Source organism: Tursiops truncatus, chromosome 6 (assembly GCF_011762595.2).
Source record: "Tursiops truncatus isolate mTurTru1 chromosome 6, mTurTru1.mat.Y, whole genome shotgun sequence".
NCBI lineage: Eukaryota > Metazoa > Chordata > Mammalia > Artiodactyla > Delphinidae > Tursiops > Tursiops truncatus.
Window position 1 is genome coordinate 109,510,522 of NC_047039.1, and position 12,261 is coordinate 109,522,782.

The 12,261-nt window shown below is 51.0% G+C and overlaps 1 protein-coding gene across 3 annotated transcripts in view; it reads left to right on the top strand.

Annotated features, from left to right (window-relative positions):
• The window catches only part of GPR107 (G protein-coupled receptor 107), a 75,581-nt gene extending 68,676 nt beyond the window's left edge, over nt 1–6,905 (top strand). For 2 of the 3 annotated variants that reach the window (XM_033858846.2, XM_033858845.2), the window contains one exon: nt 1,862–6,905. In XM_033858846.2, coding sequence (XP_033714737.1) covers nt 1,862–1,958 — 97 coding nt within the window. In that variant the 3' untranslated portion in view covers nt 1,959–6,905. The remainder of the gene's footprint in view (nt 1–1,861) is intronic. The other variant, XR_012332740.1, reaches the window with a different exon arrangement.
• Nucleotides 6,906–12,261: the final 5,356 nt, after the last annotated feature.

Sequence of the window (12,261 nt, forward strand, 5' to 3'; positions counted from 1 at the left end):
GAGCCGCCCTTGGGTCGCGGCGCCTGTGCTCTGCCCTCCGCGTCCGCGCGGGTTGGCCGCCTCCTTGTCCTTTTCAACCTGGGGCAGTAGCCACACGATCCGCCGGCTGTTGCCAGGAGTGTTTCTGGAAGACTCGAGGTTGTACTTCTTCCCTTACATCAACAGGTTTGGAGGCGCATAGGGGTTGCTCTGCTGGGGCTGGAAAGGCTTGTGGTGCCCGTGTCCTAGTCTGGAGAAGGTCCCTTTAAAAGCTGCCCTGGGTGCATGGATTTCTCCTGGGAGAAGTGTGAGCGCTTCCCGGTGAGGTCAGGCCCGAGACGGGCACCGGCTGGCAGGAAGTGATGCTAGGTTCTCTCAGTTGGTGTTCCCTTTGTCTGGGGGCTGCGTTTATACTCAGCCACAGCCTCTGCAGGGATCCCTCAGTTCCCACAAGAACCACCTACCTGCAGCATACTTTGTCCTGGCTTTACCAGAAGTACAGATAACGCATGAGTCCAGAGGACTCTTGTTTGAGAAAAGCCCCAACTCTGGGGAGGACTGGATGGCTTTGGGGCTTGGTCACAGCAGCAGCTGGTGGCAGGAAAGAAGGGAGAAGAAATTTTCTTTCCTTACTCAAATAAAATAATTTATCTACTGTTAGGTCCAGCTGGACAAACTCTAGATGTCACATGTAGGGCCACTGAGTCGCCATTTGTAAGTAGCAGGATTTGGGAATTGGTGCGGGGGATAGTTACGGTCCTTGGAGAGAGTCTGTTGGAATGATTGATTGAATTTATTTTACTGATTAGGAAATTCCTGTTGGTCCGCGATGGAGGAACATAGGTGCCTCCTTGCTTCCTAGAGTCCTTAGGGAGATGCTGGGCCAGGGGTGTTTGTTTCTAACACTTTATTTTGTAGAACAGTTTTAGGTTCATAACATTGAACAAAATTGAACAGAGGGTACAGATACTTCGCATATGCCCCCGCCCCACACACGCATAGCTGCCTCCATTATCAGCATCCCCTGTCCACAGTAGTACGTTCCTTACAACTGATGAGCCTGTATGGACGTATTATCATCCAGAGCCCGTAGTTTACAGTCGGCTCACTCCTGGTGCTGTACACTGTGTGGGTTTGGACAGATGTGTGCCCACCATTATATAATAGAATCATACAGAGTCGTTTTGCTGCCCTGAAAATCCCCTGTGCTCCGCCTAGCAGGTGGAGTTCAGTATTGGCTTGGTGTTTCCTGCTACGGAGCCGCTCAGTTGTGTCATGGATACCCAGATCCTTAGAATCTGTCTAGCTCACATTTTGTGAGGCAAGAGGCTGTCTTCTCATAGACCCCCACCTTCTCAGGAGATGTCGTGAGTCACTCTCTGTCTCTAACGGTCAAAGAATCTTTGGGCCCAGAAAGTTCTTCTAAACCTGTGGTTCTGTCCCAGGACTCAGAAATGATCCACTGTGGCTGGTTAGTGTAAACATCTACAGCTGATTAGCTTTTTTTCAGAATGTTAATTATGATACAGATACTGGTGTCATAATTGTGACTAGTGTATATACGTAACAAAAATTTGTGACAAAAAGAAAGAGATGAATGCTGGTTGTGATAACAGCTGGTATGTAGTGACTGGGCAGGACAGAGAATCTCGTTTCTCCCTCACGACAGTTCTGGAAAGTGGGGACTGTGTTTCTCCTGCAGCACAGGGAGGTCACGTGACTTGGGCAAGCTTACACAGCTAGTAAAGGGCGGGTCAGGATTTGAACCCACGTGTGTCTGATTCCAGAGCCAACACCCTTTACCCCTGGCTGCTACTGTGCTGTGGTGAAGACGGCCTTTTACTTTAAGACTGAGGTTTTCCTCGTTTTTTCCCTCATTCAGAGTGACCACGTCAGGGGTGATGGAGAATATGAAGAAAGTCAAGAAGGTGACCAACGGCTCGGTGGAGCCGCAGGGTGAGTGGGAAGGCAGCGCGTGATGGAGGAGCTCCGAGGCGGCACTGTCAAAGGAAACGGTTTATTCGTAGTCCTGTTGGTCGGCGAGAGAGGTCGGCCCTCCCGACGGTGACACCGCAGAGCACGTGGCTGGGAGCAGTTGCCACGGAAGCCTAACTTTTCACTCTTTTCTGGAGCCGGATCTGTGGCTGGTGATAGGCAGCTAGAATTCTCCTTCAGGTGGGAGTGCTGGGTAGGGGGTGTGAGAGGAGGAGGGTAAAAGGATGACCTTGTTTTTAATCTCTATATTTTAAATTGGGAACTCTTCAGGTAGGTGCAGTGTGACCCAGTGTGTAGCAGCGGAGTGTTGGTGGATGGGGCATGGTAGGTGGTGGTGTGTCTGCAGCCGTTCAGGGCACGGGAAGGGGCTTTAGGAAACGAGCAGATGTCGAGTGGGGCACGGGGGCTCACAAAGAAGGGAGAGGTGAGCATCACTGCGTCTTGGGGACAAAAAACGAGTGAGATCAGGTTATTTTAGAAAGCAAAGTCAAAACCCAATTTAGTATTAAGAGAGTGCCCCAGGATTTCAGACCCTGAATGTCGCCCCAGACCTTCATCCCGGATTCTGAAAGTGACCAGGAGCGACAGTCGTCCGAGGGCTACGGTGTCAGAGTCAAGGCCCTGGTGGTGGCAAATGGTTCTCTTGACTGAAGTGTGTTCTGTGTTACCTAATGGATGGACGGAAGTGTGTTTTTAAGCTCGAAAAGCCGCCTCCTGTAGGATTTCCCTGAACGTCTGGTCCCCCCGACGACGCAGAGCAGCACCGTCTCTGGCGGCCCTCTCTTCCCTCTCTTCTCGCAGCTGCATCTATTTTGTGTGATCAGAATACGGGGAAATGGGAAGGACTTGTCCTTAAGGAGCAGCTGGGGGCAGAAAGGATCATGTCGAAGCAGATCCTTAAGGCACGTCGTCATCATGACAAAGCTTTCCCTGTAGCCAGGTAGGACTTCTAAAGGGAGGAATGCAGCAGACCTTGTCCCTGTATTCCAAGAGTAAGTATGTGAAGAACGTGAGGGTGATTAGCAGGTTTACTCTGGGGTGTGGGGATGATGAGATCTTTCACAGAAGCTCAGTGAGGTTCCCTTCCAAACTTTCAGAGCTTGGAGAGGAACACGGATAGATTGCCTGAGGTGAGCAGTACTGCAGCTCGTAGCCAAGTCATCCGAGTATTGGGACAAGCTCAGAAGGTTCCCTGTGACGGAGGGCATAGCAGGGCTTTCCGCTCATTTCCTACTAAGGCTTTGGCTGCCGGAGCCTGAGATGGGGACTGAAACACTGCATCAGGCAAGCTCCCTGGAGCGTGGGGTCCCAGCCGGGCGGGGTAGCTCCCAGTGCCCACGCGCGTCAGGAGCCCGAGCCCCCCCCCCCCCCGACCTCCTGGCCTGCCTCCTGGGTGCTGGATGGTGACGGTGGCCGGTGGTTATTCTCTTACCTCTGGCTTGGAAGGGTCGATCAGAAGCCACAAGATTTAGGGGTGCCGCTCAGTATGCCCGGTTTGGGAACCTGAAGTGTCTTTACTCAGAAAACAGTTATTTTCCCTCTCCTGTACCATTGTCACTTCCTAAATGACCAGTGAGGAAGCAAGTGTCCTTTCTATGCGCTTCGATGAGCCCTCTGTGCTCTGCCCAGTGCCACCTCCACAGGGGCTCGGTCCTGGCTGAGTGAGGAGGAAGACCAGCGTCTTCCAAGGCTGCTGCTGCCCACCTCTCCGCAGATATTTTAGGGAAGGGTTCGTGTGTCTTCCCATCTTCAGGAGCGAGGAAATAGGCCCCAAGTATTCATCTAAGGGCCTTTTTTTGTCTTTTAAGTAATCTGGGAGCTGTGTGACAGGAGAAGGAAGTGGCAGGGAGGACGGGAGTATTTTTCAGACTTTGTTTTCCTGACGTGAACACCATCCCAGTGATTAAGAGATGTGTCGCATACTGTGGCCAAAACTTCCTTTGGTGCTTCCCTCCGAGGGACGTGTTTGCTGTTTGTCCTGCAAGCAGATGTTCTCGACTAGGCCGTAGACCTCTTGGCAAGAACCAAAGGTTTGAGGAAACACACACACACACAGACACACACAGACACACACACACACACACACACACACAGACACACACACACACACGAAAGGGTCTCCACGGAGGTGTCCTCACTTCATGTGCTGGAAGCGGGGAAGCGAGTAAATGAAGATGAGGGTGTGCATGTGGGCTGGCACCGGCCCCTGCTCAGCCTTCCTGCTCTGAGGTCCCCGGGCCCCAGCGGTCACAGGAGGGCATGAGCCAGAGGGCTGGGCTTCTCTGTGGTACCGGGTGGTCTTCAAATCCCACGCGGCACCTCTAGGCTCGCAGAATGGCTGAGGGGCTGCAGTTTTACAGTGCTGACCCTTCTGGAACCGGAAGGTACAGATGAGATAAGGTAGTGGATTAGAAATAAAGGCAGGCCGCAGGCTTCCTAGCAAACGGGTCGTCTGCCCACGTCCTGTATTTTAACTGGCAGAAGGTTTAAAGGCAGGCCGCTGATCAAGAGAAATCAAACCCCCAGCCCAAGATTGGGAAAATAGGTGGTGGTTCAAGTTTTTCCAAAATTATTTAAGCTCTTCATCCTGTTCTCTTTCTCTATGACTTGATGGCAGTAAGCAGCATTCAGCTCTACTCTTGCGTAAAGATGACTGACTGGGGGCTAAAGCCAAGGTGCTTCCCCAGCTGACAGCCCGCTTCCTGCAGCCTGATTTTCACAGTCCCCTTGGGCTCACGGTGATGCAGTGTTTGAATGGTTAAGCCCTCTCAGTATTTCAGGGATTGGGCAGAAAGGATCGGTGGTATTTATAGGTTCGCTTTGTGCTGCTCCCCGTTTCTGCCTACGCGAAATATACGTACTTCCTCTGAGAATCCGGCCGTGGACTGGAGGTGCCGCTGGCTGTGAAACTTTAGCAAGTAAAGGATCTGTTTTCCTTTGATAGAGTGTGTGTGTTTTGCTAGAAAATTACTTCTCGGACCACAAGAACAATCGCTGATCTCTTAATCCTGGCTCTTAACAGTGGCCAAAGACTCCATCAGCCTGTTTCTTGGTCCCGCAATACTTTAACTTTTTAGCAGCAGTGCCTCCGCTGAATACTCCTGCTGGCTCCTCTTGTAAAGAGAAGCTTGCTCTGGTGTAAAAGATGGTTTCTCAGATCATAGCCTGAGTCTGTTCAGTTTTCTTTCAAGAAACCACTTTAGAGTAAAATTTCCAGTTTTTTTTTCCCCTGGACATGTCCAGCCAGCCAAGGCAGCACCAGTCTCTTCATAAGTGCACTCCACGGGGCTGCCTCGGCCAGGCGTCCAGTCCCTCATTGTGATCTCGCCACAGGATGCTCTCCTCCCCCCTCCCTCTTCCCCCCTTCCTCCCCCTCCTCCCCCCCTCCTTCCCCTTCCCCCCCCATCTCCTTCTCTTTCCTTGCCTTGGCCCTCGCCCATCAGTTCCACATGGGCTCAGTCTGGGAATACGGGCTGAAGCCTGTGGTGCATTGCAGCATTTTCTCCCAGCAGCTGTGTGAAGGATGTATTTTCCAAGCTAAGAATTTTATCCCAAGAGCACATATTACTGCTTTGGACCGTATATGATCTTCTGCCCCTGCACGGAGATGTATGTCTTATTTTAGTCTGTACCGACCAAGGAACAGTGTCAAAGATGCCAGTTTTAATTGTGAGTGGCTCTGGCCATCTCTGCCATCCTGGAGCATTTCCTTCGAGGGAGGCTTCTAGGACCGAGACAGTCTGGTGGGTTATTGGCCCTGCTCTGTACACCCCGTAGAGCAGTGGGACTGTTGGTGCTTCCTGCTGCCGAGCAGCTCGTTCAGAGGACACGGGTCCTCGCCCCCTCCTCCTCCTGCTCTGCACTCCACACCTCACCCTCGCTTCCCTGACCCACGCCTGACCTTCAGCAGATTCCCAACACGCTGAGCCCAGGACGCCTGTGGCCTGCTGCTTTCTTTTCTCTTCAGAATTCCCCGCGGAAGAAGTTAAGTTAGACTTTAACTTGATACCTCTTGGTGTATCAAAAACCATACCAGACGTTCTAGGAGATCTGCCCTTTACTCCAGTTTTCTCTAGGGTGTTTCTGGCAGGAGGTCGTACAAGAGCTCCACCTGAGTTGATGCTAATACTTGTCACTACGACCTGGAATGTAGTTACTGATTGGCAAGCCGGACATTCCCCCCAGGGCCCTTCTGTCGCCTGGCGATGCATCTGCCCTCTCTGCACGGCTTATGCTTGAAATATAATGTTTTTCAGTGGCTCGTTGCTAGGACATGGACACGCACATCCTCCGAGAGACTGTGTGCAGAAAGCACTCGGTGGGGCGGGGCGGGGAGGTGCAGGAGCAAGGATTTGGTTGTGTTGTGTCAAGGACCTTTGGGACCTACTGGCAGGAAGTCTGCAGGCGGGCCGTTTGGGAAGGAGTGCGGATAAAGTCAGTAAAGGTCAAGGTGAGACAGAAGAGATAGCTCGCCCCCAGACAGCAAGCTTATCTTGGGGCGGGGTTTGAGACTTCGGGGTGGGCAGCCAAACCAGTCAGGGGGCCAGGCAGTCAGCCTTCTTAGTGTTTAAGACACTTATTACAAAAGGGTCCAAAAATCCTGTCCACACAAGGGGGCTTCTTGACGCCTTAAGCAGCCTTTGCGGATGGTAAATTGGATTTGCCTAGTCATGTGACCTCAGAAGAACTCAGACACATCCAATCCAGAAATAAGTTTCATTTGGGGGAGAAAATGTCTGTAAATATTCTTTGCTTTCCAGGTTAGATTGGGATGCAGCAGGAGTTTTCAGTACTTTTTTTTTAAACACTGATGGTCACTGAAGAGTGTTTATATGAACATCTGCCGGGTGGAGGTTCCGATCCGGGTGATGTAGGGGACGGGTTCTCCTGCTGTGATGCAAACATGTAAAATAAAGATTCTGTGACAGGAACGTATGTTTGTAATCCGAGGGCGTTGCCAACTGCTGCCTGCTGTCTCTCCGCCCCCCTCCCCCCTTATAATTCTTTCCTTTGTGATTTTTGTTCATTAAATTAGTTAATTGCCTCCCACTCGCTCCCACTGGCAAGAGTGACACCTACTAGAGAAGCTCCCTGTGTCTCAGCTGCCATTGAAACTCAGACGTGACTTCAACTCCAGAGGCTTTGTTTTGGAACAAACTGAAGATCAGTTGTAGTTGACTGGTGTCCTGCCTCCACTGGGGACAGGGGTTGCTCTCTGAGTCAGGGCCTGGGCACTGCTGCCATTTGAGGGGAGATGACGGCAGAGACTTGGGGTAAAGCCTACCCTGTGACAGGCTCGGGTTCACCCTCTTACGATGTTGGTCATCAGATAACCCTGCTGGTGTTCCCACATCAGAATCAGAGAAATCCAAGATTTCAGACTCAAAGCATTTTTGGAAGTCCTCCAATCCCAAACCCCTTATTTTACTAGGAATGTTTTAAATTGAGGTGTAACTCACATACAGTAGAATTTACCCTTTAAGCGTATAGTTGGATGAGTTTTGACAAGTGTATATACAGTTCTGAAGCCTCTGCAATAAGTGAGATGGAACATTTCCATCACCCCATAAAGTCCCCTGTGCCCCTTCTCAGTCAAAACCACCCCCTGTCCAGAACTACCACAGCCGCTGCTCTGATTTCTACGCTGTAGGTTAGTTTATTCTAGAACTTCACGTGAGTGGAATCACACTTCCTTGTATGGCTTCTTCCACTCAGGAGACTGTCTGTGATTTGTCCATCCAAAGCCCTGGCTTTAAAGCTGCAAAAAATGGGGGCGTAGAGAGGGTTGTGCCCCCCCCTCCCCCAGCCAGTAGGTATCAGAGCTGAGGTGAGAACCCAGGTCTCCTGACTCCAGCCTTGGTGTGGTGATGAGGATTAAGTTAGGGGCCTGGCCTGGAGCTCTATCGGGTACTGTTGCTGTGTTTACAGTAACGTTAGAATGATCCTCAGTTCACAGCATCCCAGAAGCTCGGAATGAAGGGCCTCAGAGTCCATGTCGTTTCCCCTGGGCTTTCCAGTTACCGGCCATGCCTCACCCGCAGCTCCTTCCTGACTCTGCAGAGGCCTTGGGTTACCCAGGGTGTCCATGGAGAGAAGCCTCAGGAGCGGGGACAGGGCATTCCAAGAGTAGAGCCCAGGAATCGGGTGAGACTCTCAAGGGTGAGAGATGCTGAGGCCACCCAGGAAGGGGACAGCTGAGGAAAGGTGTGGGAAGGACCTGGGGACCGTCTAATCCAGTACTTCACAAACTGGAGCAAGCATCAGAGTCCCCGGAGGGCCCAGGGCTTCTGATTCAATAGGTCTCTTGCGGGGCCTGAGACGTTGCATTGCTAACAAGCTCCCAGGTGATGCCACCTCGGCTGGTCCCAGGTCACACCTTGAGAACCGCTGGTGTAACCCAGCTCCCTTCTTGAGACTTGCCCCAGTCATTCAGGGGGTGCGTCGAGCACCCACCCGTGCAGACTCCTGCTGGTCACACAGCAGCGAGACGGCGTCCTGACTCCGGGCCTGCCTGGCAGGGTTGCAGTGGTAATCCGGTGAGGGGTGCCAGCGGGCCAGCTGAGCTGCTCCCCTCCATCAGCCTTGGCTTCCTCCTCCCCCGTTAGAAATGCAGCCATCCGGGCTGACAACCTGTGAACTTCGCGGGCCGAGGACCCTGCACCTCCAGTGCCGCTCAGGGTCAGGAAGGCCTGTGCCAGTGGGTCCGACCACAGCTCACTCGCCTTCTGGTTTCTCTAATGAGCCGGAAGAGCAGACCAAGTGGGCAGCAGACAGCTGACCCAGATCTACCTGCTGAGAGCGGCCGACGGCCCTTGGGACCCTGTGGAGTCCTCCCGACGCCCACGTGGGCTCCTTCCCTGTGGCAGCCGCCTTCGGGCGCCCTGCCCTTCCCCAGGGATCTGTCAGGTCGGCAGGTTGAGAGCTGCGCGGTCCCTCAGGCTACTCGACAGTGAGGCTGGTAAGTGGGGTGAGAAAGTGCTGGACTTTCTTCCCGCAGACCTGCGCCCGAGCTGCGTGCACAACAGGCGTTTCCGAGCATCCATCCAGCCCTAGAGCTGGCCTGGCCCCACCACGTGGGGAGAAGCTGCCTCAGCGGTTTGGGGGCTGGATTTTAGGGGGTCAGTGTGCCCCTTGCAGGAGCTGCACCCTGCACTGCTCCTTCCCAGTTTGCCAGGGTTGCTGACTTTCATAAAAAACAAGGAATCTGGGCTTCCCTGGTGGCGCAGTGGTTGAGAGTCCGCCTGCCGATGCAGGGCACACGGGTTCGTGCCCCGGTCCGGGAAGATCCCACATGCTGCGGAGCGGCTGGGCCCGTGAGCCACGGCCGCTGAGCCTGCGCGTCCGGAGCCTGTGCTCTGCAGTGGGAGAGGCCACGACAGTGAGAGGCCCGCGTACCGCAGGAAAAAAAAAACAAAAAAAAAAAAACAAGGAATCTGCTCATGGAAACATCTGCAGAACCAACCGAGCTTAAGTCTTGTTTATGCACTCAGCACGCGTCTCATTCAGGGCCCGGGCTCTAGGCTGCAAGCCTCACCGAGGGCTGCACTCTTCAACGCACTAGTGTTTGCAGGACCACAGCGCAAAATGATGCGAGCCTGGTTTCCACCGCGTGATGGGAGAGCAATGAGGGGGGGTGCGTGGGGGAGGGTTGAGCGCATGACTGCTGCCCCTGCTTCCTCCCACACTTTCCATTTTAACTGGCCCCTTCGCATCAGCAGTACTGCTTGGCCAAGTTTTCTTCCCATTAAAAAAAAAAATCTCCCCAGGCCAAGCTGCAGCCCCCGCCCCCCACTTACAGGGCGAACTTCTCTGGTCTGCCTCTTTCCCCTCCAGTACCCCCAACTCACTGCGGTCGGGTTCCACCGGCCAAAGTCTCCTGCAGCCTCTGGGGCTTGGTTATTACCTGCCGTGACTGTAGCAGCCTGTGGCACAGTGGGACCCCTCCCCTTTCACCCTTGGCCACATCACCTTGCACCCACTGCCTCCCTCCTCGGAATTCCACGCCAGCCAGGTTAGACTTCCGGTAGTTTTCCTTCTCTCTCCAGCTGCTTGGCCACAGTCGGCTTCCTGCGCCCAGCCCTTCGGTGTTGGGCTCCTCGGCACTGCCCCAGCTCTCTTCTGCTCTCTGACACGCAGGATCGTATTCCCAGCCTAGAACTGTCCTGAGCTACTTACGGTTTATCCAGCTGCCTCCTGGACTGTTTGGTTTTTGTTTTTTTGGCTGCGCCGCGTGGCACGCGGGATCTTAATTCCCTGACCAGGGATCGAACCCGTGCCCCCTGCAGTGGAAGCATGGAGTCTTAACCACTGGCCCGCCAGGGAAGTCCCTGGACTGTTTTAAAGGCACTTCAAAGCTACACTCTCAGAATGAAATGACCACGTTCCCTCCCCAATCCTAGTAAATGTGATCCAGGCCAAAAACTTGGGCCTTATCCTTGACAGTCCCTTTCCCTCACCCCATCCCAGTCCTGTGGCTCAAGCCTACCCACTTCTCTCTCCCCACTGCCACTAGCCAGGCCAGCCATACTCACCCGTAACCCGGATTACAGCATCAGCTGCTGCCTTGCAGCTGGTGGCCTGACCTCCAGTCTTGCCCCACTCCCAGCCTTTGCCATGCCTTGGCCGAGTGCCTGCCTGCTGTGTTAAGCATAGAGGTGCAAAAGCAAGCAAGGAGGATGCATGGTCAATATACAGAAATCAACTATTTCTATGTACTTGCAACGAACAGTCCAAAAAATGAAATTAAAGCATTTCCATTTACAATAGCATCAAAAAGAATAAAACATTTAACAGTAGAAGTGTAAAATTAATATTCTGAAAACAAAAACACTGAAAGAAAGACGATCTAAATAAATAGCCATCTCATATTCATGGATCAGGAAACAATATTGTTAAAGATGACAATACTCCCCAAATCGATCTCCAAATTCAGTGTGATCCCTACCCAAATCCCAGCTGGTTTCTTTGCAGAAATTCACAAGCTGATCTTAAAATTCATATGCAAATGCAAGGGATCCGGAGTAGCCAGAACAGTCTTGAAAAAGAGGGACAAAGCTGATGGATTCCCCTTCTCAGTTTCAGAACTTATTAAAAAACTGTAGTGATCGAGAGAATGTGGTAGTGATAGAAGTATAAATGTAGAGCTCAATGAGATAAAATAGAAAGTCCTGAAATAAACCCATATATCTGTGGTCAGTTGATTTTCGGCAAGTGTTCCAAAACCATTCAATCTGGAAAGAATTTTTTTTCCCAACCAATGCTGCTAAGGACAACTGGACATCCACATGCAAAAAGTAAATTTGTAGCCCTACCTCACACCATATACCAAAACTACCTCAAAATGAACCATACACTTAAAGCTATAAAACTCTTAGAAGAAAACACAGGAGTAAATCTTTGTGACCTTGTATTATTAGGCAGTGGTTTCTTAGATAAGACACCAAAGACAAGCAATAAAGAAAAAAGATAAACTGGAGTTGATGAAAATTAAAACTTTCGTGCTTCAAAGGACATCATCAGGAAAGTGAAAAGACAACCCAAATACTTGCAAACTGTATATCCGAGAATATCTCCAGGATATATGAAGAATTCTTACAACTCAATAAAAAGATAACCCATTTTTTAAATGGGCAAAGGATCTGAATAGGTGTTTCACTTAGCATAATAATTTCAAGGTTCATCTGTGATATGTATCAGAATTTCATTCCTTTTTAAGGCTGAACAATATTCCATTTCATGTATATATACATGAATATATAGACATACCATATTTTGTTTATCCATTCATCCATTGATGAATACTTGGATTGCTTCCACTTTTTGGTTATTGTGAGTAGTGCTGCTGTGAACGTGGGTGTACAAATATCTATTCAAGTCTCTGTTTTCAACTCTTTTGAGTACATACCCAGAAGTGGATTGCTGGATCATATGGTAGTTTTGTATTTAAATTTTGGAGGAACTGCCGTACCATTTTCCACAGCAGGTGTACCATTGTACATTCCCACTAGCAGTGCACAAGGATTCTAGTTTCTCCACAGGTGTTCTTTGCCAACACTTGTTATTTTGTAGGTTATTTTGGTTTTATCATAGCCATCATAGTGGCTGTGATTTGGTATCTCATTGTGGTCTTGATTTCCATGTCCCTCATGAATAGTGATGTTGAGCATCTTTTCTGTGCTTCTTGGCCATTTGTTTATCTTCTTCAGAGAAATGTCCATTCAAGTCCTTAGCTCATTTTAGTTTTAGTTTTAATTATGGTAAAATATACATAAATTTATCATCTTAACC